Source organism: Cetorhinus maximus, chromosome 10 (genome assembly GCF_964194155.1).
Source record: "Cetorhinus maximus chromosome 10, sCetMax3.hap1.1, whole genome shotgun sequence".
In the NCBI taxonomy this organism is placed as follows: Eukaryota; Metazoa; Chordata; class Chondrichthyes; order Lamniformes; family Cetorhinidae; genus Cetorhinus; species Cetorhinus maximus.
The window spans coordinates 60,079,784-60,104,135 of NC_135888.1; the positions used below are offsets into that span (position 1 = coordinate 60,079,784).

The window sequence follows — 24,352 nt, forward strand, 5'->3', positions numbered from 1 at the left end:
GGCCCCCTCCCACAACTCTTTCTCCGGTACATCAATGACCGTTTCAGTCCCACTTCATGCTCTCATCTGGACCTGGAAAAATTTATCAATTTTGCTTCCAATCTCCACCCCTCCATCATTTTCACATGCTCCATATCTAACACTTCCCTTCTCTTCCTTGGACCTCTATGTCTCAATTTCTGGTGATAGACTGTCCACCAATATTCATTACAAGCCCACCAACTCCCACAGCTACCTCGACTACAGCTCCTCACACCCTGCTTCCTGTAAGGACTCCATCCCATTCTCTCAGTTCTTTCACCTCCGTCGCATCTGTTCCAATGATGCCACTTTCCAAAACAGTGCTTCTCACATGCTTTCCTTCTTCCTTAACCGGGGTTTCCCACCCACGGTGGTTGGCCGGGCCCTCAACCATGTCCAACTCATCTCACACCTTCCTCTCTCTCCCAGAACCATGATAGGGTCCCCCTTGTTCTCACTTTTCATCCCACCAGCCTCCGCATTCAAAGTATCATCCTCTGCCATTTCTAGCGTGATGCCACCACCAAACACATCTTCCCTTCACCCCCTTCCCAGTCAGCATTCCATAGGGATCGTTCCCTCCGGGACACCCTGGTCCACTCCTCCAACACCCCCAACACCTCAACCCCCTCCCACAGCACCTTCCCATGCAATCGGAGAAGGTGCAACACCTGCCCCTTTACTTCCCCCCTCTGCAGCGTCCAAGGGCCCAAACACTCCTTTCAAGTGAAGCAGCGCACCTTTAGTCTGCCGCAAGCATTACCCAGACCTCCCTGTCGCATGTCATTTCAACACCCCATCCTGCTCTCATGCCCACATGTTCATCCTTGGTCTGCTGTAATGTTCCAGTGAAGCTCATTGCAAACGAGGAACAGCACCTCATCTTCCGGCTAGGCACTTTACAGCCTTCCAGACGTAATATTGAGTTCAACAACTTCAGACCATGAACTCTCTCCTCCATCCTCACACTCTTTTTGATCCCCTTTTTCCAATATTTATTTTTAAATTTTTATATATATATATTTTTTCCCACCTATTTTTATTATTATGTTAAAAATTTATTTCCATTTTTATTCATTGTTTTATCCCCACCTTTTAGCCTATTTTGATCTTTTTTCCCACCACCATCTCCTCCCCCCCGACTAGGGCCATCTGTCACTTGCTCATCCTGCTTTCTACTCTTAATGTCACCATTAACACCTCCTTTAGCCAGGATCACCACCATTAACACCCCTTCAACCTTTTGTTTATGACATCTTTGGCAATCTGTCCTTTGCCTCCACCTATTGCTGGCCTTCTATCCAGCTTCACCTGTCCCACCCCGCTTAAACAGTATATATTATAAATAACCATATTTTTACTCCTCTTTAGTTCTGAAAAAGTCACATGGACTCGAAACGTTAATTCTGTCTTTCTCTCTGCAGATGCTGTCAGACCTGCTGTTTTTTTGCCTCTCTAATATGTTATCTAAGCCATTAATAAATATAGTGAATATCTGAGGCCCCACCAATGATTTTTTTGGGACACCACTAGTCACATCCTTCCAGTTCGAGAACATACCATTATCCCTACTCTTTTCTATCGCCTAACCAATCTCCTAACCAGGTCAATATATTAGGAGATTGGTTAAGCAATAGAAAACACAGTAGGGATAATAGTATGGATTTGGCTTCGATTCCTTGAGCTTTAATTTTAGCTAAGTCTTTTAATTGTGTGAAACACTCCCTGAGTGCCTTGCTGTGGTGTTCAATTTCTCTGTGTTTGATTATCTGAGTCTGGTAACTGATCTTTGCTCACTGTGCTTGTTTGGTTGAGACTGGGTGTTGAATCAGAGATAAGTGAGCACAGAGGAGCTACTCAGAGCAGCTGAGCTGGAAGCATGGTGTAGACATTTTAAAGTATTGTATAAAACTTTGTAAATAAGGTTCCCGCACACTTAGAAACTAGTGTCATCTCTGCATTGCTCTGAGGAAAATCAAATATATCGAATATACAATACCTGTAATTATTGTCAACAACTTGTATTTATAAACTAGATGCCATAAACATCCCAAGCTGCTTCTCAGATGTATAACGTAACATTTTAGAAATTCTTGAGATGTTCACCTAAAATCTAACCCTTCTAATCCATAAGCAGACGGGTGTAAAGCCCCTCATCACAGGCAAGTCATTTGTGGATAATTTTATCCCACTGTCATATGGTGGCATTTGCCAAACTGTTGGCACTGATATTTCAGTCAGTGGTGATTGAACAGCACTCACTGTTCATATACTCATAGCTGCCCAAGAACTTTTCGAGAATTTTTGAACTTCAAGTTTAGGCGTTTGTAACATCATAACCCTTTACAGGGGATCTGAGATTTGCGTGATTGGGACAAGCAACAGTGTGTATTTTCAATCAGTTAGATTGAAGAATGCTGCCTGAGACACACAGAACGTTGGACTTTCCCTCCGGGGCAGGAAATGGGAATTGGGGCTGTTTTCGGGTCCTCAACCCACCCCCGAAGGGAAACAGTCACTTATTGGGATTTTGACGGAGGCAATAACCTCTTAATTGGCATGGAGTTAGAGTTTGGGGGGCCCATCAGAGGCCTTTCAGCTCAAGTGGAGCAGCAGGTTGTGATGGCAGATAAGTAACAGAGAGAGTACTTCAACATGGAGGTGCTGGATTTTTGCATAGGGATGAGAAATAGAAGTCAAGAAGTCCCGAGAGGAAACTGGATTGAATCACCATTTTCACGAGATGAGATCCTTTAAATGATAAGAATGCGCGTTTGACAGTCAATTGGCGGCTGCAGGGGCAGGAATGGAGGTGGGTCAAAGGGAATGCGGGCCCAATTTAAATTAACCATGGTTCTACTGAGCCTGTCCTGTTAAAGGTGAAGAATAACCGGGGAGCATGGAAAAGATTCCCATTGAGCCTTGGGCTGGATTATTGTCTTCCATCCTGTCTAAGGAGAGCCAGAGGCCTGGAAACTGGGGCATGGCATCCTCTTGGTTCTCTGATGCTTGAGGCCATCAAGGGTGAGGTCCTCTTCTCAGAGGATGGCATGAGGAGGCCACCCACCCAGACTACGCAGGATTGAGTTGAGACAGCAGCCACTGAAAGCGACAAAAGTGTCATTTAACATTCCTGGTTTCAGTGCAGGAAAAGGTTGAATGACCTCACACACTCTGGCATGGTGAATGCAACCCCCAACCCTCAAAATAGGCTTGTGGGTACTCACCCTCCAGCGCACATAAGCTGAGGAGCTACAGGGTGCATGCTCCTTCTGAACACGGGTGGAGTGTGTGCCCAGTGCACTTACTTCTCAGAATGGCTGACAGCCATAGTTCTGCTGAGAACCTGCTTTCCTCATAAGACCCAATAGCCTCAATGTTATTATACTGCTAATCCAGACCAGTTTCCAATAGAACGCCACTTTCAATACACCTCATCCAATTCTTATCACATTCTCCTTCTGGTAGCAAATAATGGGATTGGAGAGCTGTCAACATTGACCAAATGTTAGGATAGAGATTTACATTCAATCATGGGCCGATCTCAAAACCATTCAAGCACATAGAACCATGCGTATTTCTGAGTGAACAAAATCAATCTTTAAACCAAAATGACCGAGTCTCGCATCAAACCATGAAAACCAGAATCTACACACAAAACGTTGGGTGCCCAGATTTTCAAAACTCAAAACTGGGACTCATGGAAAAGACTTGGACCAATGGGGCACAGTGTGCACATGTTGGACGACCATTGGCAGGAGCCTGGCGGGAGGGACAGTTGAAGATAGGAGGGTGAGTGATGACATCTCCAGCCAGAGTTGACAATGCTAAAGACAGCAAGTCAATGGACCTTTGGCTGCCTCTGCAAATTTTCTATCCTGCCCGTGATGTTCCCGTCATGGAAGGGACTGGAAAATCCTGACCTAGATCTCAACCATAATCCTCTATTCCACTCTTAATGTTACTGTGAAATGCACAATGGTAAGACCAATCTCCCTTTAAAAGCCTCACTTATTTTCATTTGCACACTGGGTTCTAATAATAGATGTTTTCAGCCAGAAGCTGGATTTTAAAGTAGTGAATGTACCTGAAGCATGGGAGATTTTGTTTGCAGCCAGAGCTGCGAGCAGGAAAGTATACTTTCAACCTTCACTTCCAAATTTCAATGAGAAATTTGGTTGAATATGCCACAGCTTAACCAAACCTGCCTCCCTCCTTCCTCAGCGCTGATTGGTGGTTTACCGATGGGCGCCATCTGACTACCTCTCCAAGTGTGGCTTTCAGTTGGCGGACACTGCTGTCAATCTTCTGTCATCGCCCAGAGGCTGCTTCTCTCTTGGCTCCAGATGCCACTGAGAAGGATTTTGGCACGTGCAGGAGCATCTTGGCGCAGCCACTTAACCGTTGGGTGAGTGAGTGGCATTCCGGTTCCCAGGGTGCAGTGCAGCGTGGAGGGTTTTTCTTGGGTTTGCAAACAGTATATGGGGCGCAACGTAAAGCGGAGGGCAGGGGAAGTGAAAAGGTGCCAAGGCTGTACAAAAGGGTGAAGTAGTCTGGAAATCCATGGTTCACGTAAGGGAAAAACTGAAAACCAGGGCATTTGAGCAATTTTGATTAAATTGTAGAGACACCATGGTGTTTAATGAAAATCTGGGACTGTCCCAGCAAACCCAGAACATCTGGTTGCCCAATTCTGACCAACTCTTAAGAAATTAAATAAGGGGAATTTTGACTGTCGGACTGGGAGGGACGGAGTTTGCTAGTGACCTTAAGAGTGGATAGGGCATGTTGGTGAGCGTGAGAGTGATGGGGGTGGGGGAGATGGGCATTTCTGGTGACCATAAAGGTGGAGGGGAATAACCAGATTTAAAGCAATCAAGACATACACGCATCCGCCCTCACGCCTTCTCCTCCCTCCCAGAAACATGATAGGGTCCCCCTTGTCCTCACTTATCACCCCACCAGCCTCCGCATTCAAAGGATCATCCTCCGCCATTTCCGCCAACTCCAGCATGATGCCAACTCCAGCATGATGCCACCACCAAACACATCTTCCCTTCACCCCCCCTGGCGGCATTCCGTAGGGATCGTTCCCTCCGGGACACCCTGGTCCACTCCTCCATCACCCCCTACTCCTCAACCCCCACCTATGGCACCACCCCATGCCCACGCAGAAGATGCAACACCTGCCCCTTCACTTCCTCTCTCCTCACCGTCCAAGGGCCCAAACACTCCTTTCAAGTGAAGCATTTCACTTGCATTTCCCCTAACTTAGTCTACTGCATTCGTTGCTCCCAATGTGGTCTCCTCTACATTGGAGAGACCAAACGTAAACTGGGCGACCGCTTTGCAGAGCACCTGCGGTCTGTCCGCAAGAAAGACCCAAACCTCCCTGTCGCTTGCCATTTTAACACTCAACCCTGCTCTCTTGCCCACGTCTGTCCTTGGCTTGCTGCATTGTTCCAGTGAAGCACAACGCGAACTGGAGGAACAGCATCTCATCTTCCGACTAGGGACTTTACAGCCTTCCGGACTGAATATTGAATTCAACAACTTTAGATCTTGAACTCCCTCCTCCATCCCCACCCCCTTTCCCTTTCTTCCCCCTCCCTTTTGTTTTTTCCAATAATTTATATAGATTTTTCTTTTCCCACCTATTTCCATTATTTTTAAATCTATACCTGTAATACCCTGTCAGTCTTTCCACCCCACCCCCACTAGAGCTGTACCTTGAGTGTCCTGCCATCCATTCTTAATTAGCACATTCTCTTAGATAATATCACCACCTTTAACACCTTTGTTCTTTTGTCTGTGACATCTTTTGATTATCTGCTCCTATCACTGCTTGCTTGTCCCTACAACCACCCCACCACAACTTCTCTCCCCCCACCGCACCACCCCCCCACCCCCCGCCTTAAACCAGCTTATATTTCACCCCTCTCCTAATATTACACATTTCTGTTGAAGGGTCATGAGGACTCGAAATGTCAACTCTTTTCTTCTCCGCCGATGCTGCCAGACCTGCTGAGTTTTTCCAGGTAATTCTGTTTTTGTTTTGGATTTCCAGCATCCGCAGTAGTTTTTTGTTTTTAAGACATACACCTTATCTTGCGCGGTCACAAAATTATCATTTGTCAGCTGGCCGACTCACAGACTTGCAGTCCTGCTCAAACCACTTAACTGAGACTCCCAGGATCAGTCTCCCACAGGTCGTCTTAGAAATACAGGACAAAAGGGATGGGGGACAAGCAGTCAAAGTAAGGGACAGTCCCTTAAAATACTGGACAGTTGGTCACCGTGTGTACTGATTCTGTTTGACCTGATAAGATTGTTGAAGACTGCACTTGGAGTGAATCTGACCATTTTAATAGGTCTGACCGTTAATTACCAACATAGGTCTGCAATCAAACATGCTGCGATCAAACATCTCGCACCTTTAGCATAAAAATAAAGATGTGGGAAATACGCAGGACCATCATTTGCATTCTGAAAAGAGAGAAAAAATGGCAACATTTCACGTATGGAGCCTGTTGTGAAAGGTTAAGGTTTTTGTTTAAGACTTCAGCGCCTCAAACAATAAGCTTTCTTTTGCTTTTCAGTTGCTGCTGGCCTTGCTGTATATTCATGGCACTTCCTTATCTCTTTTGACTGTCAAATTTCCAACATTTAGGAAGGATTTAGGAACATTTCCAGCTTTCTCTAGTTTTTTTTGTTGATTGTTTGTTGCAAAATGGGCAGGAGAGCTGGCGGAATTTGAAAAGCAAAATACAGCGGCTGCTGGAGATCAGAAATAAAAGCAGAAAGTGCTGGAAAAACTCAGCCGGTCTGACAGCATCTGTGGAGAGAGAAACAGAGTTAATGTTTCGACTCCAATATGACTCTTCTTTGGAACCGGAGAGAGGTAGGAATGTGATGGGTTTTATGCTGCTGAAAAAGTGGGGAGGGGCAGGTGGAGAAAGGGAGAAAGGCCAGGGATAGGTTAGAGGGCAGGAGAAGTTAAATGACAAAGATATCATAGATCACAAGGCAAAGGAGGTGGTAATGATATTATTAAAGAGACAAAACATTGGTTCAGAGTAGATGTTAATAGCGGAATAAAGGTCAGCACTGCCTGAAAGCAAAACCGTGAGAACAAGATACAGAAATAAAGACAGAAAGTCCTTGAAAAGCTCAGCAGGTCTGGCAGCATCGATGAAGAGAGAAACAGAGTTAATGGGCAGAATTTTCCATACATGAGACTAAGTGCGGTGGCGAGCAGTTTTGGCAGTGCCCACCCCGCTGTCTGGAATGGTGGGAACTTGCGCCTGATTCTGCACTCCGAGGGTCATTAATTATGCAAAGGCACGTGTCAGTCCAAATCACTTGGTGGGTCAGGAGCTGATTCGTCCATCTGCCGTTAACTGGTGAGTTCCCAGGTCCGGGTGCCATATTTAAAGGTCAGTCCAACACACAATCTCACTCGCTCCAGCCCACCAGAGATCTCTGGCAGCCAGAAGAGGAAGGGCGAGAACCTGAAGAAGGCGGCAGTACCCCAGGCTTCACGAATCAGGCCCTCTGGGGCTTGATCACAGAGGTGCAGGTGCAAAGACACGTGCTCTATCCCAGGGATGGCTGCAGGAAGCAGAACAGCCTCACCTCTCCAGCCTGGGAGGCCGTCACGGAGCAGATTGCAGCTGGCACCTGCACTCAAAATGCCACCCAGTGCAGGAAGAGGATGAACGATCTCATCCCCTCTGCCAGGGTAAGTTATCGTTCAACTCCCTCCAATATCAAACTCTCATCATGGCATCAGGCACTCAAACTGCTACTCTCTTCAAGGATCTCACGCACCCATTAGCGGGGACACATATCAACACTTGCCGAGACTTTCACATCACCACCATCCCATCGATCATGTCGCTCACTCTCCATCCTCTAGCCCTTCTAGGGAGGGCTCACCACACACACAGGGTACATGCATCTCACCCACCCTCTGCTCCATCCCTTCCCATCACATACCTTTCTTTCTTCTTCATACAGGCCAAGCTGGTGCACAACAGGCGTGAGAGAGGTCAGACTGGGGGAAGGACGGCCGACACCCTCGCCCTCAGTGAGTTTGAGGAGGCTGCAGCCGAGCTGGCTGGGGAGGACAGGGGTCGCTCCTGTGGGGAAGGGGAGATTGGCCTCTCCCACCAACCCAGTACAGATCACAGCTCCATCACTTCATCAAATTCTGACATTCAGTGTGAGTTCACGTGCAGTCTTATCTAGCTCATTCTCATTAACTGAAACTCTATTTTTTATTTTTTTAGGCACCAGCAGATTGAGTTCCCCAAACCAGTCCAGCACCACCAGTCCGAGCCCCCAGACCATACCCGAAGAGGAACCTCCGGAAGAACCATCACAGCGTTCACACGCACCCTCCACCAGCTCAGAGACGCACACGTCGGTGGGGCACAGCTGCAGATTAGGCTCGGGCTCACTTTCTGGGGAACACCTCACTGACACATCCCCACAGCAGCCAGAGGCAGGGACAGTCCAGGTCTCCAGCTCTCAGAGGGCTGATGGAGACCAGCCACCTGCTCGGTCCGAGTCAGATGATGAGTCTCTGGAAGCAGCTACCAAATCTATGCTAGAGATGAAATGACAGGCGGCTGAACATCAGGCAGAGATTAAACAGTCACTCAGCAGGCTAGAGTGAACAAAGAGTAGGTCTACGTTCTGTCTGATGTCTGATACTGCGACATGCGAGCGCCTCCAGGTCACCACGGGAAGGCTGGCAACTACCATGGAGACCTTAGTTCAGCAGGTCTGGCAGCATCGGCGGAGAAGAAATCAGTTAACGTTTCGAGCCTTCATGGCCCTTCGGCAGAACAGTTCTGCCGTAGGGCCATGAAGGCTCGAAACGTTAACTGATTTCTTCTCCGCCGATGCTGCCAGACCTGCTGAGTTTTTCCAGGTAATTCTGTTTTTGTTTTGGATTTCCAGCATCCGCAGTAGCTTTTAGCTTTTTGTTTTTATCTTAGTTCAGCAGGTCTTGCCGGATTTGTGCTTGGCCTTGCACTCCACAGCCGCACACCCTAGTGTGCACCAACAGGGTGTAAGCGACACGAGGACGAGACACCTTGCCCTCCCTCTAGGTGCACCACCTCCTGCAGGAGTTGGGGTGGGGGCCCTCAGGCTCCCACAGGGAGGCTGAGTGTCAGCCGGCACCCCGGGGGCCTCCTCTCAGGACACTCCAAGATTGTGCAGCCGCTCACAGCCGCCTCTGCCTGTGACCCCATCCACTCCAGCTTCTCAGTGGCGATGGAACTTCTGCCCCTGAGCAGGTAACCCTTATCAGGCTGGGGGCCTCGGGTCACCAGAGGACGTCCGCCAAGGCCATCACAGACACAGGGCATAGCAGTCAGCAGGCTGCCTACACCTCTGTTGTGGATTTCGGGGCTGCACCCAAGTGTAGCAGTGGAGTTAGGAAAGTTAAGAAAAATTGATGATACTTTTGGGCCACAGGTGTGCTAGACATGTAATAAAATTGAACTTTTGTTAATATATTTGATGGTTCTGTGAATGTTCCTGTCAACTGAGGGCATTGTGATTTTGTTCTTTGGAGTCCTCTTATTTCCGTGTTTAGCCTCCCTCCCACCCAGTGATAGTGTCCCACTGTGAGATTCATATTCCTGTGATCTCAGCCTCAGTACCTGCACCCCTTGTGTGATGTCAGGGAGATGTGTTTAAATCTTCATTGGAAATGTGTGAAGTAAGCATTTCTCACCCTTCTTCCTCAAGGAACACCACTGAGGACAGCTCATCAGCATTGATAATCTAGTGCCATGTGTGTCTCCTCAGTGGAGTGGCAGAAGACAAGACATGTATGGGAGAAGGAGATCCCTAGGCACGTCCACATCTTAGTCGCAGCAGTGTTGGCATTATTACATGGCTGTGAAGGCTTCAAGTCTTCTCCTGCATCGATGTTGTTCCTCAGTGAGCTCTCAGTTCCCAGAGTGAGCTCACTCACAGCACCCCACAGGCCAAAGCAAAGATTATGGCCTGGTGATTCATGAGGCAAGTGTGAATGCGGGATTCGTTCTCGCTGCAAGTGGCTGGATATCTCCTGAGTTAAAAGAAAAGGGCATTGAGGGCTAGGAGAGATGTGGCCATATTCCCTTGCTTAACTTTACTCTGCCTGGGACCTGTCAGCGATTAACATATCATGGGCACATCTTCCTACTTCCATGGATTGATCGCGCTCATACTGACCCCCAGCAGCCTCCTGAAGTTCTTGGGCCTTTGGGTCTTCATCTTCCAATGAGCTCTCATCCTGCTCCAGTTCATCCTCTGGCAGGGGGTCACCTCTCTGTATAGCCAGATTGTGAAGGGTGCAACACACTGCGATAATGCAGGAAACCCTGTCAGGAGTGTATTGAAGTGAGCCACCTGAGGGGTCCAAGCATCTGAAACATATGTTCAGGAGCCCTGTGGTCTGCTCTATAAGGGAGTGTGTGGACCTGTGAGCAGCTTTGTACCTCTCCTCGGAACGACTCTGGGGGCGACGCACCTGTGTCATCCGCCAGCATTTCAGTGGGTACCCCTTGTCCTCAAGCAGCCATCCCTGCAGCATTAATAGCCCCTCGAAAATCTCAGACACCTAAGAGTGACTCAGGATGTAGGAGCCATGGCAGTGTGTGCTTCCAGTGATCACACACTAGTTGCACGTTGATGGAATGGTAGCCCTTGCAGTTTATAAACATTAGGGCCTGCTGCCATGGAGCCCGTAACGCCACATGGGTGCAGCCTATTGCACCCTGAGCTCTCGGGAAGCCTGAGATGGCGGCAAAGCCAGTGATTCTCACAGCCTGGCTATCTTCATCCACAGCAAACCTGACATATTGATGGGTTTTCCTGTAAAGGGCATGTGACCTCCTTTATACAACACATGTTGTGGACTGAGAGATGCCACACAGCTCACCTGTTGATCCTTGGAAAGAACCAGAGGCCAAGAAATTGAGCGCTGTGGTCACCTTCAAAGCCACTAGCAGGGGATACCCTCCAACTCCACGTGGCATCAGGTCTTCACAAAGAATGTGGCATGTGTGATGTAGAGAGCTTGGGATAAGCGCAGACGTGCATGGCATTGCCTCTCACTCATTCGTAAATAGGAAACTCTTTGACGATAAACCCTAGGTCTGGCGAGTTACCACCATTGTCTGGGTCTCTCCTCCTGACTCTCCTGTTCATGCTGTGGCTCTGCTTGACCATGTCCATCCTGCTGGAGCTATGCGCGGAGTCGCCTCTCCCTCCTTCGCCTCCTCCATTGCGTTAGGACCCTGACAAAGGCAGCATTGAGCCCTGGATCCATATCTGCTTTTGCCTTCTCTCTGAAAGGAAACATTGAAGACATTAATGATTCACAGGGCAAGAAAGTGAAGCTCAGAGGATGACAGGTTTGGAGACTGTAAGGATCCATAGTTTTTCCTGCCCTACTTGCATGGTGGCTGATTCTGCCTTGTCCTGAGATACTAGCGCATACATCGAGGTGACCAAGATGGCATTGCCGATATGTAACATCTTGAGCCATGCGTGGGATGTTGAAGTTTCAGTGAGATGATTGACCCAACCTAGCTCTGTGCTCCAATCTCTGATGTGGCATATTAATGACCAATCAGGTGCTCATGGTCAATGAGTGGATGCCCTTTGGCCCATTAGGAGTGTCAATTCTGGCGAACATGTAACAGGCCTTCATTGATGGAATGTCATAAATGATACAGTTCTGCCTCCTTCACTATTGTCTGCATTCCCAAATTCTACATTCCTATGTGTTACTCTTGAGATGCAGTGACTGTGATGTGAAGCCACTGAGTTCTGAGTAGCCCTTTAACAATGCTACTGGAGCCGTTGGCTTTCACCACAAGAAGGTCTTCCACCTTTCTTTCTAGGCACACCCCTGCTCACTCTTGCAGCAACGAGAGGTTAGAGGGTGACCCCAGAAAGACCCCCCTCATGTTCACCGTTCTCCTTCACTGCCATTCCACAGCCTTCCCTCCTCATTATCCCCCTCATGTTTGCCCTTCCCCTTCATTGCCATTCCACAGCCTTCCCTGCCCGTGTCCTCCCTCGTGTTCATCAACCCCACCCTCGCTTCACAGCTCACTGCCAGTTGAAATGCCAGCTTCTGAAAGTGAAGGCCTGCATGAGTACCACAGCACAGTGGTATTCCTCGGGACAATGTAGGCAAAGAGCTGGAGCTGACTAACCCTACAGTCCCTGCAGTGTGACGTTCATTGCAACAAGGCTGGCGCAGCGCTGTGGCAGGTTGGCTATGTATGTTCCACTCACCTCGAAGTTACCAGTGAACTGAGGTCCGACTTGCGCACACCACCCCTTTTCGAATGGGTTTTGACACCGATGTAATTTCCCGCTGGCCTGACACAAGATTGGGAAGCCTGACAATATCCCGGAGAGCAGTTGTTTTAATGAGCATTCATGACATGTTAATGACTGCAAATTGCACTCGCGCCACTGGTCGGTGGGATAACCAACCCGCCATAAGCACATCAGGAAAATTACAGCCTGTTTTTTTTACGGCGGCCAGTCGCTGGATTCTCCGCTCCCACCCGCCCGCCACGGAAAACCCGCCCAGGATTTCGAGTCCAATGCGACTCTCCTTCCTTTGTTCTTGAACCCCTGCTGAGTTTCTCCAGCACTTCCTGTTTTTATTTCAGATCTCCAGCACCTGCAGTAGTTTGCTTCTTCGAACAGGATACAGACTGGCACTGGGGGAGGGAACTGAGGTGAAAGTTTAGATTGGGAAAGGCTCCTTCAGATGCCGGAACCTTAATGCGGGGGCAGCCAGGAAGTGGGGGGGGGGGGGGGGGGGAGGCGGCGGAGGGACGGACACGGAAACGGTGTGGTGGAGGAGGAAGGAGGAACGGACGGAACTTCCGGCGGACACGCAGACGGTAAAAAAAAACCCGGGAACGAGATAAAATAATAATAATAATGATATTTAATGATGATATAAATAATGCGAGAGTCAGAGCGGGAGAGAAAGGCGGCGAAACCGCCGATTCAAACCTGCCGCCGCTCGGGAGGCTTAAACTCAAAACAATTTAACGCTTTAAACCGGGACTTTTAAACAAAAAAAAAGCCCCCCCAATAACTGACAAGAGTTTATGATCCATTCCCCGTTTCATTCGCTTTAATTTCCCCTCCTGCAGTTTTATGTCACTTTCGTTTTCCGTCCTCGTTTGAGAGATGCGCAGCTTTATCAACAGAAAACACTTTCCTCCTTTTTACTCTAAAATAATCGAATAAAGCGAGTGGTATGGGACCATCTCTTGTCCTCGTCCAAAGGGAACATCATTTTTTTGGGGGGAAAAAAAACAATTTCAGGCAGAAAATCCAGCCAGACCTCGAGTATGAGGCTCTGGGTGAGTGGGTTTCCTCCTCCACTTTTTTCCCTCTTTTCCCGCTTTTGTTTTTCTCTCTCTTGCCATTCCTTCTATATTTTTTTTACTCACTTATGTTGCTGAATTTCATAAAGATTTTTTTAACATCAGGGATGTGTGATTTGTGCTAGTGAGGTAGTTAATTAGCTTAAACGTGTGACACTGGCTTTATTTAGTAGGGGCACGGATTTAAACCAGGACATGGGGGAAAGTGGCAGGATTAAAGGGGGAGTGAGATGAATTGGATAGCTCTTTCAAACACGAAGGGTTGAATGGCCTCCATCTGCGCTGTAAGATTCGATAAATGTCGCTTTAAATGAGCAGATTTCCCCTGCATGTTCCTGCTGTTAACAACAAGGAAATGTTGGAAGTGAAATAGAATCAGAAAGTGCTGCAAACCCATAGGCAAATCAGCACCTGTAGGGGAAATCTTGAATGAATCTTTTGGTTTCATATACTGATTAATCAATATGCTGTTCTGCAATAATTGTAATCTTAAAGCGACTTGTAAATTTGTTGAAACAAATTGAGCTGTTTATTTCTGACTCGAAAAAAGAACAGAAAGACATGGGAGTTCAAATATCTGTTACCCTGTGTGTAGGCAAAAAAGGCCAATAGCAATTTGAGTATTAAATAATGATGTAGGACACAAGAGTAAAGAAGTAACAAATTTGTGCAGGAAAATTGTTAATTGAAAAACTGCAGTTTTCAACTCCCCATTGTAGAAAGGAAATAAAAGTCATATAGAGTGCACAGAGTAGATTCACCAGGAAAAGAAACCATAGTTATAGAGAGGATTTGAGATGCTAGGAGTATTTCCACTGGAGTAAAGAAGGATGTTTAACAGGTTTATAAAATTGTGAAAGGTTTTGTTAGTGAATACTGACTAACTGGTTTCTCTGGTTGGGGAATGAGTAACAAGAGGTCATCAATTTAAAATTGATGCTGCAAGAGTGAGGCTGGGCGACATCAGTGCAAAATGTCGTTGGAGCATGGACTGCACTGTCACAGAGGTTGGTTGAATTGCATCTTTAAAAGGAAAAATGGCTAAACACTTGGGGCAGAGAACGATGCAGGACCAATTGGAGAGAAAGAGGAGGGGTGTGGGATTAGTTTAAAATTGATCTGGCAAATACATTGGGCCAAATGGCCTCTTTTAGTTCTGTAAACTTGGGTGGTTCAGTGTAATATTCCAGTAGAGCAGTGAAGCATAGAGTTTGCACTTGTATTGATTTACAAGCCTCAACGCAGCGCATGTATGGGTAGGCGATGAGATTCCGATTCACGAGGAAAACGAGCAGCTTGACTTTGGGGGAGCGAACCTTTGCATTGTGTATGGCTGACTTATTTTATGGAACACTGCAGGCTCTACCAAAATGCCCCTGCCTTCCTCTCCTGGGTGACCATTCTCCACATATGAGCTGGTGCATAGTGTGTTGGCAGGACTTTCAAATGCGTGGTGCGTAAAGCCACAAACCCACTGGCCTCACTCAAAATCTCTGCGGGGCAGTAATCATATTTCTTTTCTGCTTTCTTCCCTATCCACTCCCTGTCAGGTGCTGGTGTGCAATTGTAACACATAGTGCTAGTTGACTGAAATAAGCTGACTCAACACAGACCAGGGACCTTGCTGGTATGTCTCGGTGTGTTTATAAGTGTTAAAACATGTTTAAATGAAATGGTTTTGAAATATAATCCCTTTTCCCTGCATAGCAAAGGCTTCAGATTCTGGAAGTGGATGTGAATAATAGAACTACACGGTAGCTTCTGATAATTCAAGTCAAGCTCAACCATCATTGTGGAGCATTGACTTTTAAGTAGATCCAATTTCACGTGACTCTAATTTGAGCCATGTTTATGGATGTGACTAAAGGTAAACTTTGTGTACAAGTTGCCCAATGTGCATTTAGGCACACTGTAGCTTCAAGCTTCTCATTTTCCTTTTTAGAGATGGTCTAATTGAAATTTAAATAGCATTTATGCTACAGTAGAAGCATTGCATCAACGTGAGCAGTCCGATCTGACTCCATGGAAAGTGACGTTAGGTGCCCTTGCCCAGAGAGTTTCATTTTGTCATTGATGGGAGAGCTGGAAGAAGCAGTCAAATGGATGAAAAACAATAAAGCCTGTGGTCCTGATGAATTCCGGCTGAGGTCTTCAAAGCTGGTGGGCTTTTACTCACATCAACACTTCATGTGCTGCTCATCCTAAGGATTTGGCGGGAGTGGGGAAAGAAACCTCCTCCCCCCACCCCCCACACCACCACCACTTCCCCTCCCAACTTCAGGAATTGTAACTATGTTCAAGCAGGGAGATAAATCACACTGTGGGAATTATCGAGGTATTTCCCTCTTGTCCATAGCAGGAAAACCCTGACATGTATTCTCATGGATCGCTTACTTCCTATGGCTGAGGAATTCCTCCCAGAGACACAGTGTGGCTTTAGACATTCCAGAGTAATCTCTGACATGGTCCTTGTTGCTGGATAAATCCAAGAAAAATGTTGAGAATGACACCAGGAACTCTTCATTGCATTCATCGACCAGACCAAAGCATCTACCTGACAGTGCCTCATCTCATCATCGTGACCTCGTCAAAGATTACCTGCCCTCCGGTGTCAGTATTAAATGCTGCCTAGATGGAAAACTCTTTAACCTCAGTTACCCTCCATGCCAAAACTAAACTGATTGTCATGACATCTACAGTTTGTGGATGACTACAGTGTTGTTGCCCACTCTGCACCAGATATGCAAGCCACTCTTGATTGCTTCAATTCTGTGTACAAGAAACTCAGCCTGTCCTTGAATGTTGCCAAAACAAAACCCCTATCAACCCAGACCTGGTCAACCAAATATTCCACCTATATATATTGAAGGAGAGGCTCTGGAATATACTGAGCACTTGGCAGCTACTTCTCTGAAAAGGCCACCATTGACAAGGAGATCCAACACCGGATCAGTTGTTCCAGCTCAGTGTTCTACAAACTATGGCAATGAGTGTTTGACAACAAAATCATTTGCAGGTCAACAAAATTCTAGTGCACAGCGCAGTTGTCGTCACCTGTACTGCAGTGAGACCTGGACTGTGTAGCATTGACACATTCCATCAGCAATGTCTCCGCCGCATCCTCTGGATTCAATGAGAGGGCTATTGAACAAACACTTGTGCCCTTATTGAAGCCAGCTCCACAAACATTCAGGCAAAACCTCTGTAAGATAAACTTTGATGGACTGGACACTGTGTCTGAATGGCCAAAAAGCATCTGCCCTGCCAGGCCCTGTTTTCTCAGCTCTTAAATGACCAATGTTCCTTGGGAGGACAAAGAAAATGCTTCAAAGACACCCTGAAGCTCTCCTTGAAGCGTGACTGGGAGGAGCTTTCTACCAATCATTCAAATGGCAACCAACTTGTCCATCAAGCTGAATCATGCTTTTGAGTCTAAATGCCGTAATAATGAGGCAGAGTGGTTGGGAGAGAAGGAAAAGGAAGCAAATCTTGCACTCAAGATCCCATTACCTCGTGTACGCCCTGCCCCATGTGTTCAGAAGTCTGCGGGCTGGGAATCGGCCAATTCAGCCACATGAAGACCCCTGGAAGAAATTTGCAACCCTGAGTAGATGTCATCCTTGAATCAAGGGACAGCCAGCGTGGTTGAGTTCAAAGAAAGACGTACTTGTAATTGTACCAGTGCCTTTCACAACTTCATGACATATCAAAGCGTTTTACAGCCAATGAAGTACTTTCTTGAGTTGTGGTCACTGTTGTAATGTAGGAATTTCAGCAGCCATTTTGCGCACAGCAAGATCCCACAGTATTATTGGCGACAGCACTAGGGATAACTCCCCTGCTCTTTTTCGAAATAGTGCCAACTGATCTTTTACATTTACCAGAGAGAGCAGATGGTGCCTTGGTTTAGTGTCTCAGAAAGGCAGCACCTCTGGCAGTGTAGCACTCCCTCAGCGCTGAATTGGAATGTAGAGTCTAGAATTTTGTGCTCAAGTTTCTGGAGTGGGACTTGAACCCACAATCTTCTGATTCAGGTAAGAGTGCTTTCAACTGAGCCATGGCTGACACCATTACAGATTCCAGAATTACGCTACAGATGAAGCAGGAAGATATTTGGTGCTTAGATAATTTTGGAAGTTGTGTGATAGAGCAGAGATTTACCAGGATGGTAAAACTCTAAAAGAAAATGGTCTTTAATTTCCGTTCAACTTTGTGACAGGAAATCACTGGGAATTCAGTGTATATGATGGTTTATGTGTGCTATTTCGATATTTGAACTAAGAAAATATAGCAAGTGGTCCAGATACAGAATTGCACAGACACAATGGGCTGAATGTCCTCCTCCTGTGCTATAATGATTCTGTGACACTACCATACCAACTGTATTGGATCAGAATTGGGACTCGGTTATCTGCTGTTTTCCATTATCCACCAAGAGACTTGATGATTACTGGACTGTCACTTGTGATACTGGTGGAATCTGTTTGAGACAATTAATTGAATGTTGCAGAGTATTGAGACTCATTTTCTATACACCCCCCCTGCAACATCCCTGTTGTGGATTGGAATATGCTAAATGACTCTAGTGACAATATTGGGAAGGAATTCTTTCCTGTTAACTGCATCTTTTGGGCCTAATTTTCCTATGGATAATTTCATTAACTTAATTTTGTCACCATACTTCCATTGTAAATAAAATAGTTAATTTTTGCCTAATCCTGGAATCAATTCAGATTGAGAAACATTGAGCACCAGGGCTGTGAATGGTAATCCTTGGTTGACTTCTGAGGAGTGATTTTTAAAAAAAAATTTGAATTTTTGGGATGTAAGTGTTTCTGGTAAGACCAGCACTTACTGTCCGTCCATCATTATTCTTGCGAAGGTGGCTGTGGACCTTCTTGAACTGCTGAGTTAATGGGTGAAGGTACACAGTGCGGCTTAGTATAACCGAGTGGCAGGCTAGGTCACTTCAGAATGGATCTTTTAAACTACATTGGTGTGGGACTGGAGTCCTGTAAAGGCCAGACTGTGTAATAATGAAAGGAACCAATTGGATTTTTATGACATTGACAGCTTTGTATCACTTTTACTGGGACCAGGTTTTATTTTTATTTCCAGATGTTTTAAATGGAATTCTCAAACTACCATAATGGGGTTTGAACTTTTGGTTTCTATGTTATTAGCCCAGGTCTCTGGATTATGAGCTCAAGGTTTTGCAGATTAAGCAGCAGCTGCCATCACCTGTGGTGCATCTGAGGTTGAAAATTTTGTGGCTGGTATGTTTCTGGCTGTGGTCATCCTGCAGCTTAAGAGTGTGGGGGGCAGGCGTAATGTATGTACATGTTCTTTCTGTCTGCAAAGAACAGGGCCCTGTGCATTAACATATGTAGCTTCCAGTACACGCAAATGTGTTACACTACAAGCCCGACTGACAATCTTAAAATGGATGTCAGCGTAATTCTTAGCACACTGAGGATTATTTAGCAAATGTTGTCCAATCGCAGAATCCCATCTAATGTTGGACACTGTTTTGAGTTTTGCAATCACGGGCTGGTTGCGTACGGTCTGTACCTTGCCTGTTGCAAACAGCAGAAGGGACATGCTGTTTGATAGGATCCGCCAGACTTTGGGATGTACAGCCTACATCCCTAGCATCGCACTGGCACTGAAATTCATATACCACATTACTCATTTGTGTAATAGGTGGAGCGTCTTTTTGGCTTGATGGCAGCATCCTGTTAGTGGCAAATACCATTCGTATTGCTCCTGCATTGTAGCTTCACCAACTGCTCAAATTTTTGAGAGACCTTGTCTATCCAAGGTAATCTGAGGTAGACTAAGCACTTTTCAGGATGGCCTTAGGCCTGTTCATGAGTTTGTGCGATATACAGGTGAAATGATCCGATCAGAGAAGCAAGGAGAGAGTATGAGAAAAGACTTGCAGGTAATATAAAAGAGAATCCAAGAGTCTTCCACAGACATATAAATAGTGAAATAAGAATGGGGTCAATTAGGAACTGAAAAGGAAATTTACGCATGGAGGCATGGGGCATTGCTGAGGAACTAAATGGGTGCTTTGCATCTGTCTTCACCAAGGAAGAAGATGCTGCCAAAGTTATAGTGAAAAAGGAGATAGTTGAGACACTGGGCTGAAATGAATGAAGAAGAGGTATTAGAAAGGCTGGTTTACTTAAAGTTCATAAGTCACCAGGACTGAATGAGATGTATCCAAGGATAACGAGGGATGTAAGGATGGAAATTGCGGAGGTACAGGCCATAATCTTCCCAACATCCTTAAAAGGGTGGTGCCTGAGGACTGGAGAATTGCAAATGTTACCCCCTTGTTCAAAAAAGGTGTAAGTATAAGCCCAGCAACTACAGTTTAACCTTGGTGGTGGGAAAGCTTTTATAAATGATAATTCAGGGCAAAATTAAGGTACTTGGTCAAATGTGGACCAATTAAGGAAAGCTAATATGGATTTGTTAAAGACAAATCATGTTTACTTTGATTTAGTTTTTTGATGAGGTTAATCTGGTTGATGTAGCATACGTGGACTTCCAAAAGGTGTTTGATCAAGTGCCACGTAACAAGCTTGTCAGTAAAGTTGAAGCCCATGGAATAAAAGGGAGAGTGGCAGTATGAATGTGAAGTTGGCGAATAACAGGAAATGGAAATTAGTGGCGAATGGTTGTTTTTCAAACTGGAGGATGGTATATAATGGGGTTCCCCAGGGATCAGTGTGAAGCCCATTGCTTTTCTCGATCTCTATTAATAGAAACATAGAAAATAGAAGCAGGATTAGCCCTTCGAGCCTGCCATGCCATTCAATACGATCATGGCTGATCCTCTATCTCAACCCCACACTCCCACTCTCTTCCCAACCCCTTGATGCCTTTAGAGTCTAGAAATCTATCTATTTCCTCCTTAAATATATTCAGTGACTTGGCCTCCACAGCCTCCTGTGGTAGAGAATTCCACAGGTTCGCTACCCTCTGAATGAAAAAGTTTTTCCTCATCTCAGTCCTAAATGGTCTACCCCATATCCTGAGACTGTGACCCCTTGTTCTAGATTCCCCAGCCAGAGGAAACATCATTCCTGCATCCAGTCTGTCTGGCCCTGTTAGAATTTTATATGTTTTGCTGAGAACCCATCTCATTTTTCTAAACTCCAGTGAATACAGGCCTAGTCGGCGTACAACAACCCTGCCATCCCAGAACTTAGACTTGGGTGTACAGGGCACAATTTCAAAATTTGCACATTGTACAAAACTTGGAACTATTGTGAACTGTGAGAAGGATAGTAATAGATTTCAGGAGAATATAGACAGGCTGATGGAATGGGCAGACGCATGAAAAATTAAATTTAATGCAGGGAAGTTTGAAGTGGTACGTTTTAGTAGGGAGAATGAGGCAATTTAAAAATAATACAGTTTTAAAGAGGGTGCAGGAACAGAAGGACCTGCGGGTATCTGTGCACAAATAGTTGAATGTTACAGGGCAGGTTAAGAAAGTGGCTAATAAAGCATAATGGATCCTAGGCTTTATAAATAGAGGCATGGAGTCCGGAAGCTTGAAAGCACTCGTTCGTCCTCAGCTGGGATAGGGTGTTCAATTCTGTGCTTTACACTTTAGGAGGGATGTGAAGGCATTATAGAGGGAACAGAAAAGAGTTATGAAGATGGTTCCAGGGATGTGTGACCTCAATTACATGAATAGAATGGAGGAGGGAAGGTTGACAAGAGATTTTGATAGAAGTGGTCTAAATGATGAGGGGTCTGGGTAGAGTAGATAGGGAGAAACGGTTCCCATTGGTGCAAGGGTCAAGAACTAGAGAAGCATCCCTGGAACTATTTTTGTAAATCTTTTCTGCACCCTCTCTAATGCCTTCACATCTTTCCTAAAGTGTGGTGCCCAGAACTGGACACACGACTTCAGTTGAAACCAAACCAGCGCTTTATAAAGATTCACCATGATTTCCTTTCATTCATATTCCATGTACCTATTTATAAAGCCCAGGATCCTGATAGACCATAAGGCATAGGAGCAGAAATTAGGCCAATCGGCCCATCGAGTCTGCTCCGCCATTCAATCATGGCTGATAAGTTTCTCAACCCCGTTCTCCCACCTTCTCCCTGTAACCTTTGATCTCCTTACCAATCAAGAACCTATCTATCTCGGTCTTAAATACACTCAATGACCTGGCCTCCACAGCGTCCTGTGGCAATGAATTCCATAGATTCACCACTCTCTGGCTAAAGAAGTTTCTCCTCATCTCTGTTCTAAAAGGTCTTCCCTTTACTCTGAGGCTGTGCCCTCGGGTCCTAGTCTCTCCTACTAATGGAAACTCTTCCCCACGTCCACTCTATCCAGGCCTTTCAGTATTCTGTAAGTTTCAGTCAGATCCCCCCTCATCCTTCTAAACTCCATCGAGTATAGACCCAGAGTCCTCAAACGTTCCTCATATGTTAAGCCTTTCATTCCTGGGATCATTCTCGTGAACCTCCTCTCGACCCTCTCCAGGGCCAGCACATCCTTCCTGAGATACGGGGCCCAAAATTGCTCACAATATTCTAAATGTGGTCTGACCAGAGCCTTATAAAGCCTCAGCAGCACATCCCTGCTTTTATATTCTAGTCCTCTCGAAATAAATGCCAACATCGCATTTGCCTTCCTAACTACCGACTCAACCTGCAAATCAACCTTAAGAGAATCCTGGACTAGGACTCCCAAGTCCCTTTGCACTCCAGATTTCTGAATTCTCTCCCCATTTAGAAAATAGACCATGCCTCTATTCTTCCGACCAAAGTGCAATACCTCACACTTCCCCACGTTGTATTCCATCTGCCACTTCTTTGCCCATTCTCCTAACCTGTCCAAATCCTTCTGCAGCTTCCCCGCCTCCTCAATATTACCTGTCCCTCCACCTATCTTTGTATCATCTGCAAACTTAGCCAGGATGCCCTCAGTTCCTTCATCTAGATCATTAATGTATAAAGTGAAAAGTTGTGGTCCCAACACTGACCCTTGCGGAACTCCACTAGTCACTGGCCGCCATCCTGAGAAGGACCCCCTTATCCCCACTCTCTGCCTCCTGCCAGACAGCCAATCTTCTATCCATGCTAGTACCTTGCCTCTAACACCATGGGCTCTTATCTTACTGAGCAGCCTTCTGTGCGGCACCTTGTCAAAGGCCTTCTGGAAGTCCAAGTAGATAACATCCATTGGCTCTCCTTTGTCTAACCTACTCTGTACCTCCTCAAAGAATTCTAACAGATTTGTCAGGCATGACCTCCCCTTGATGAAACCATGCTGACTTTGCCCTATTTTACCATGCACTTCCAAGTATTCTGAAATCTCATCCTTAATAATGGACTCTAAAATCTTACCAACGACCGACGTCAGGCTAATCGGCCTGTAATTTCCTGTCTTTTGCCTCACTTCCTTCTTAAACAGGGGGGTTACATTAGCGATTTTCCAGTCCTCTGGGACCCTCCCTGACTCGAATGATTCCTGAAAGATCACCACTAACGCCTCCACTATCTCTTCAGCTATCTCCTTCAGAACTCTGGGGATAACTTATTAATCACTTTCTCAACTTGCCCTGTCACCGTGAACATTTGAAGATGAATGACAAAAGAACAAAAGGCGACGGAGTCATTAAGTTCTGGAATGCACTGCCTGAGTTTGCGGTGGAGGCATATTTAACCATGGCTTTCAAGAGGGAATTGGATAATTGCCTTAAGAGTGGAAATTGGCAGGGCTACGGTGAAAAGGTGGGAGAGTGGGACTAGCTGAGTTGAGCTTGCAGAGTGCTGGCATGGACCTGACGGACTGAATGGCCTCTTTCTGTGCTGCAACTATTCCATAATTACTATTCTTGTAATTTAACCACTATGCTACAATTCACAATTCTGAAGTAAAGTGTAAAAGCACAGCTTTGCCCTTCCGCCCATCAGTAGTAATATCTTTGCTGTGTTGCAACTTCTCAAGCAATGTGCCCTTTTCCAAGTATAACGCACCTACTTATCCACCATCCATGAAACATCAGAAATGCTCAGTTGTATTTGGTTGGCTTATGCAAAACCTGGTCCTGGCTCTAAAAAGTTTTGTGTAGATTATCTTTTCTTTGAACAGCTGGAAATTGTTTTTTTACTATATAATATTCCTTGAAATGTGTTCCAGCATTTTGAACAACCATTAATTCTGATGCTCTCAAATTCATATTTCTTCTATTCATTCTAGAGTAAAGCCTGATCTTACCTGTGAGGATGTCTGTTTCAATTATAATCAAGTGGAGTGGGCAGGAATACCCAGTAACAAAACTGACGGAAGAGGACACTGTGCTGGACCTGAAGGAGACGATTAAAACTCTAACTGGGGTGCTGCCGGAGCGGCAGAAATTACTCGGCCTGAAAATCAAAGGTAGCGTTTGCTCATGTTTGTAAGTGTAGCTGGATTCAGCTTGGCTAGAATGCAAAGATTGTCAGTGTTGAATGAATCCAGTTTTTAGCAATTGCTCCTTGAGCCTAGCCTGGGTTCATTCCAGATTGAGTTGGTGGTAAGTTAGGAGGCACCACTGCAGAGTGAAAGGGGAAACAGTTGTAGCGACTGAGACAAAGGACTGCAAAACAAAAATCACCTAAAGCCAGCAGAGAATAAAACCTTTTATTACGAGATGGTCAGTGTGACGTATTCAATTTTTAGCAGTATTGTGGAATTTTCCTTTTATTTAAACAATAATAATTGGAGAGCATTTGATATTGAATTGAAATCTGCTCCCATGACTGTGAATGAGAAGTAGTTTGTCAATGTTGGGATTGTCCTTTGATCAAGGACATTATCTACTTATCCCATTACTATTTGTTATTTTCCCATAACGTGCTGTGAAGTATGATTTGTA

General features: G+C 45.8%; 1 protein-coding gene across 3 annotated transcripts in view; it reads left to right on the top strand.

The window, feature by feature from the left end:
- The first annotated feature begins 12,870 nt into the window (after window positions 1–12,870).
- ublcp1 (ubiquitin-like domain containing CTD phosphatase 1) overlaps window positions 12,871–24,352 on the top strand; it is a 41,268-nt gene continuing 29,786 nt past the window's right edge. For all 3 annotated transcript variants that reach the window (XR_013577766.1, XM_078550534.1, XM_078550536.1), the window contains exons 1-2: window positions 12,871–12,956; window positions 23,695–23,874. Coding sequence is in view for 2 of the 3 variants with exons in the window: in XM_078550534.1 (XP_078406660.1) it covers window positions 23,721–23,874 (154 nt within the window). In the remaining variant the exon portion in view is untranslated. The remainder of the gene's footprint in view (window positions 12,957–23,694; window positions 23,875–24,352) is intronic.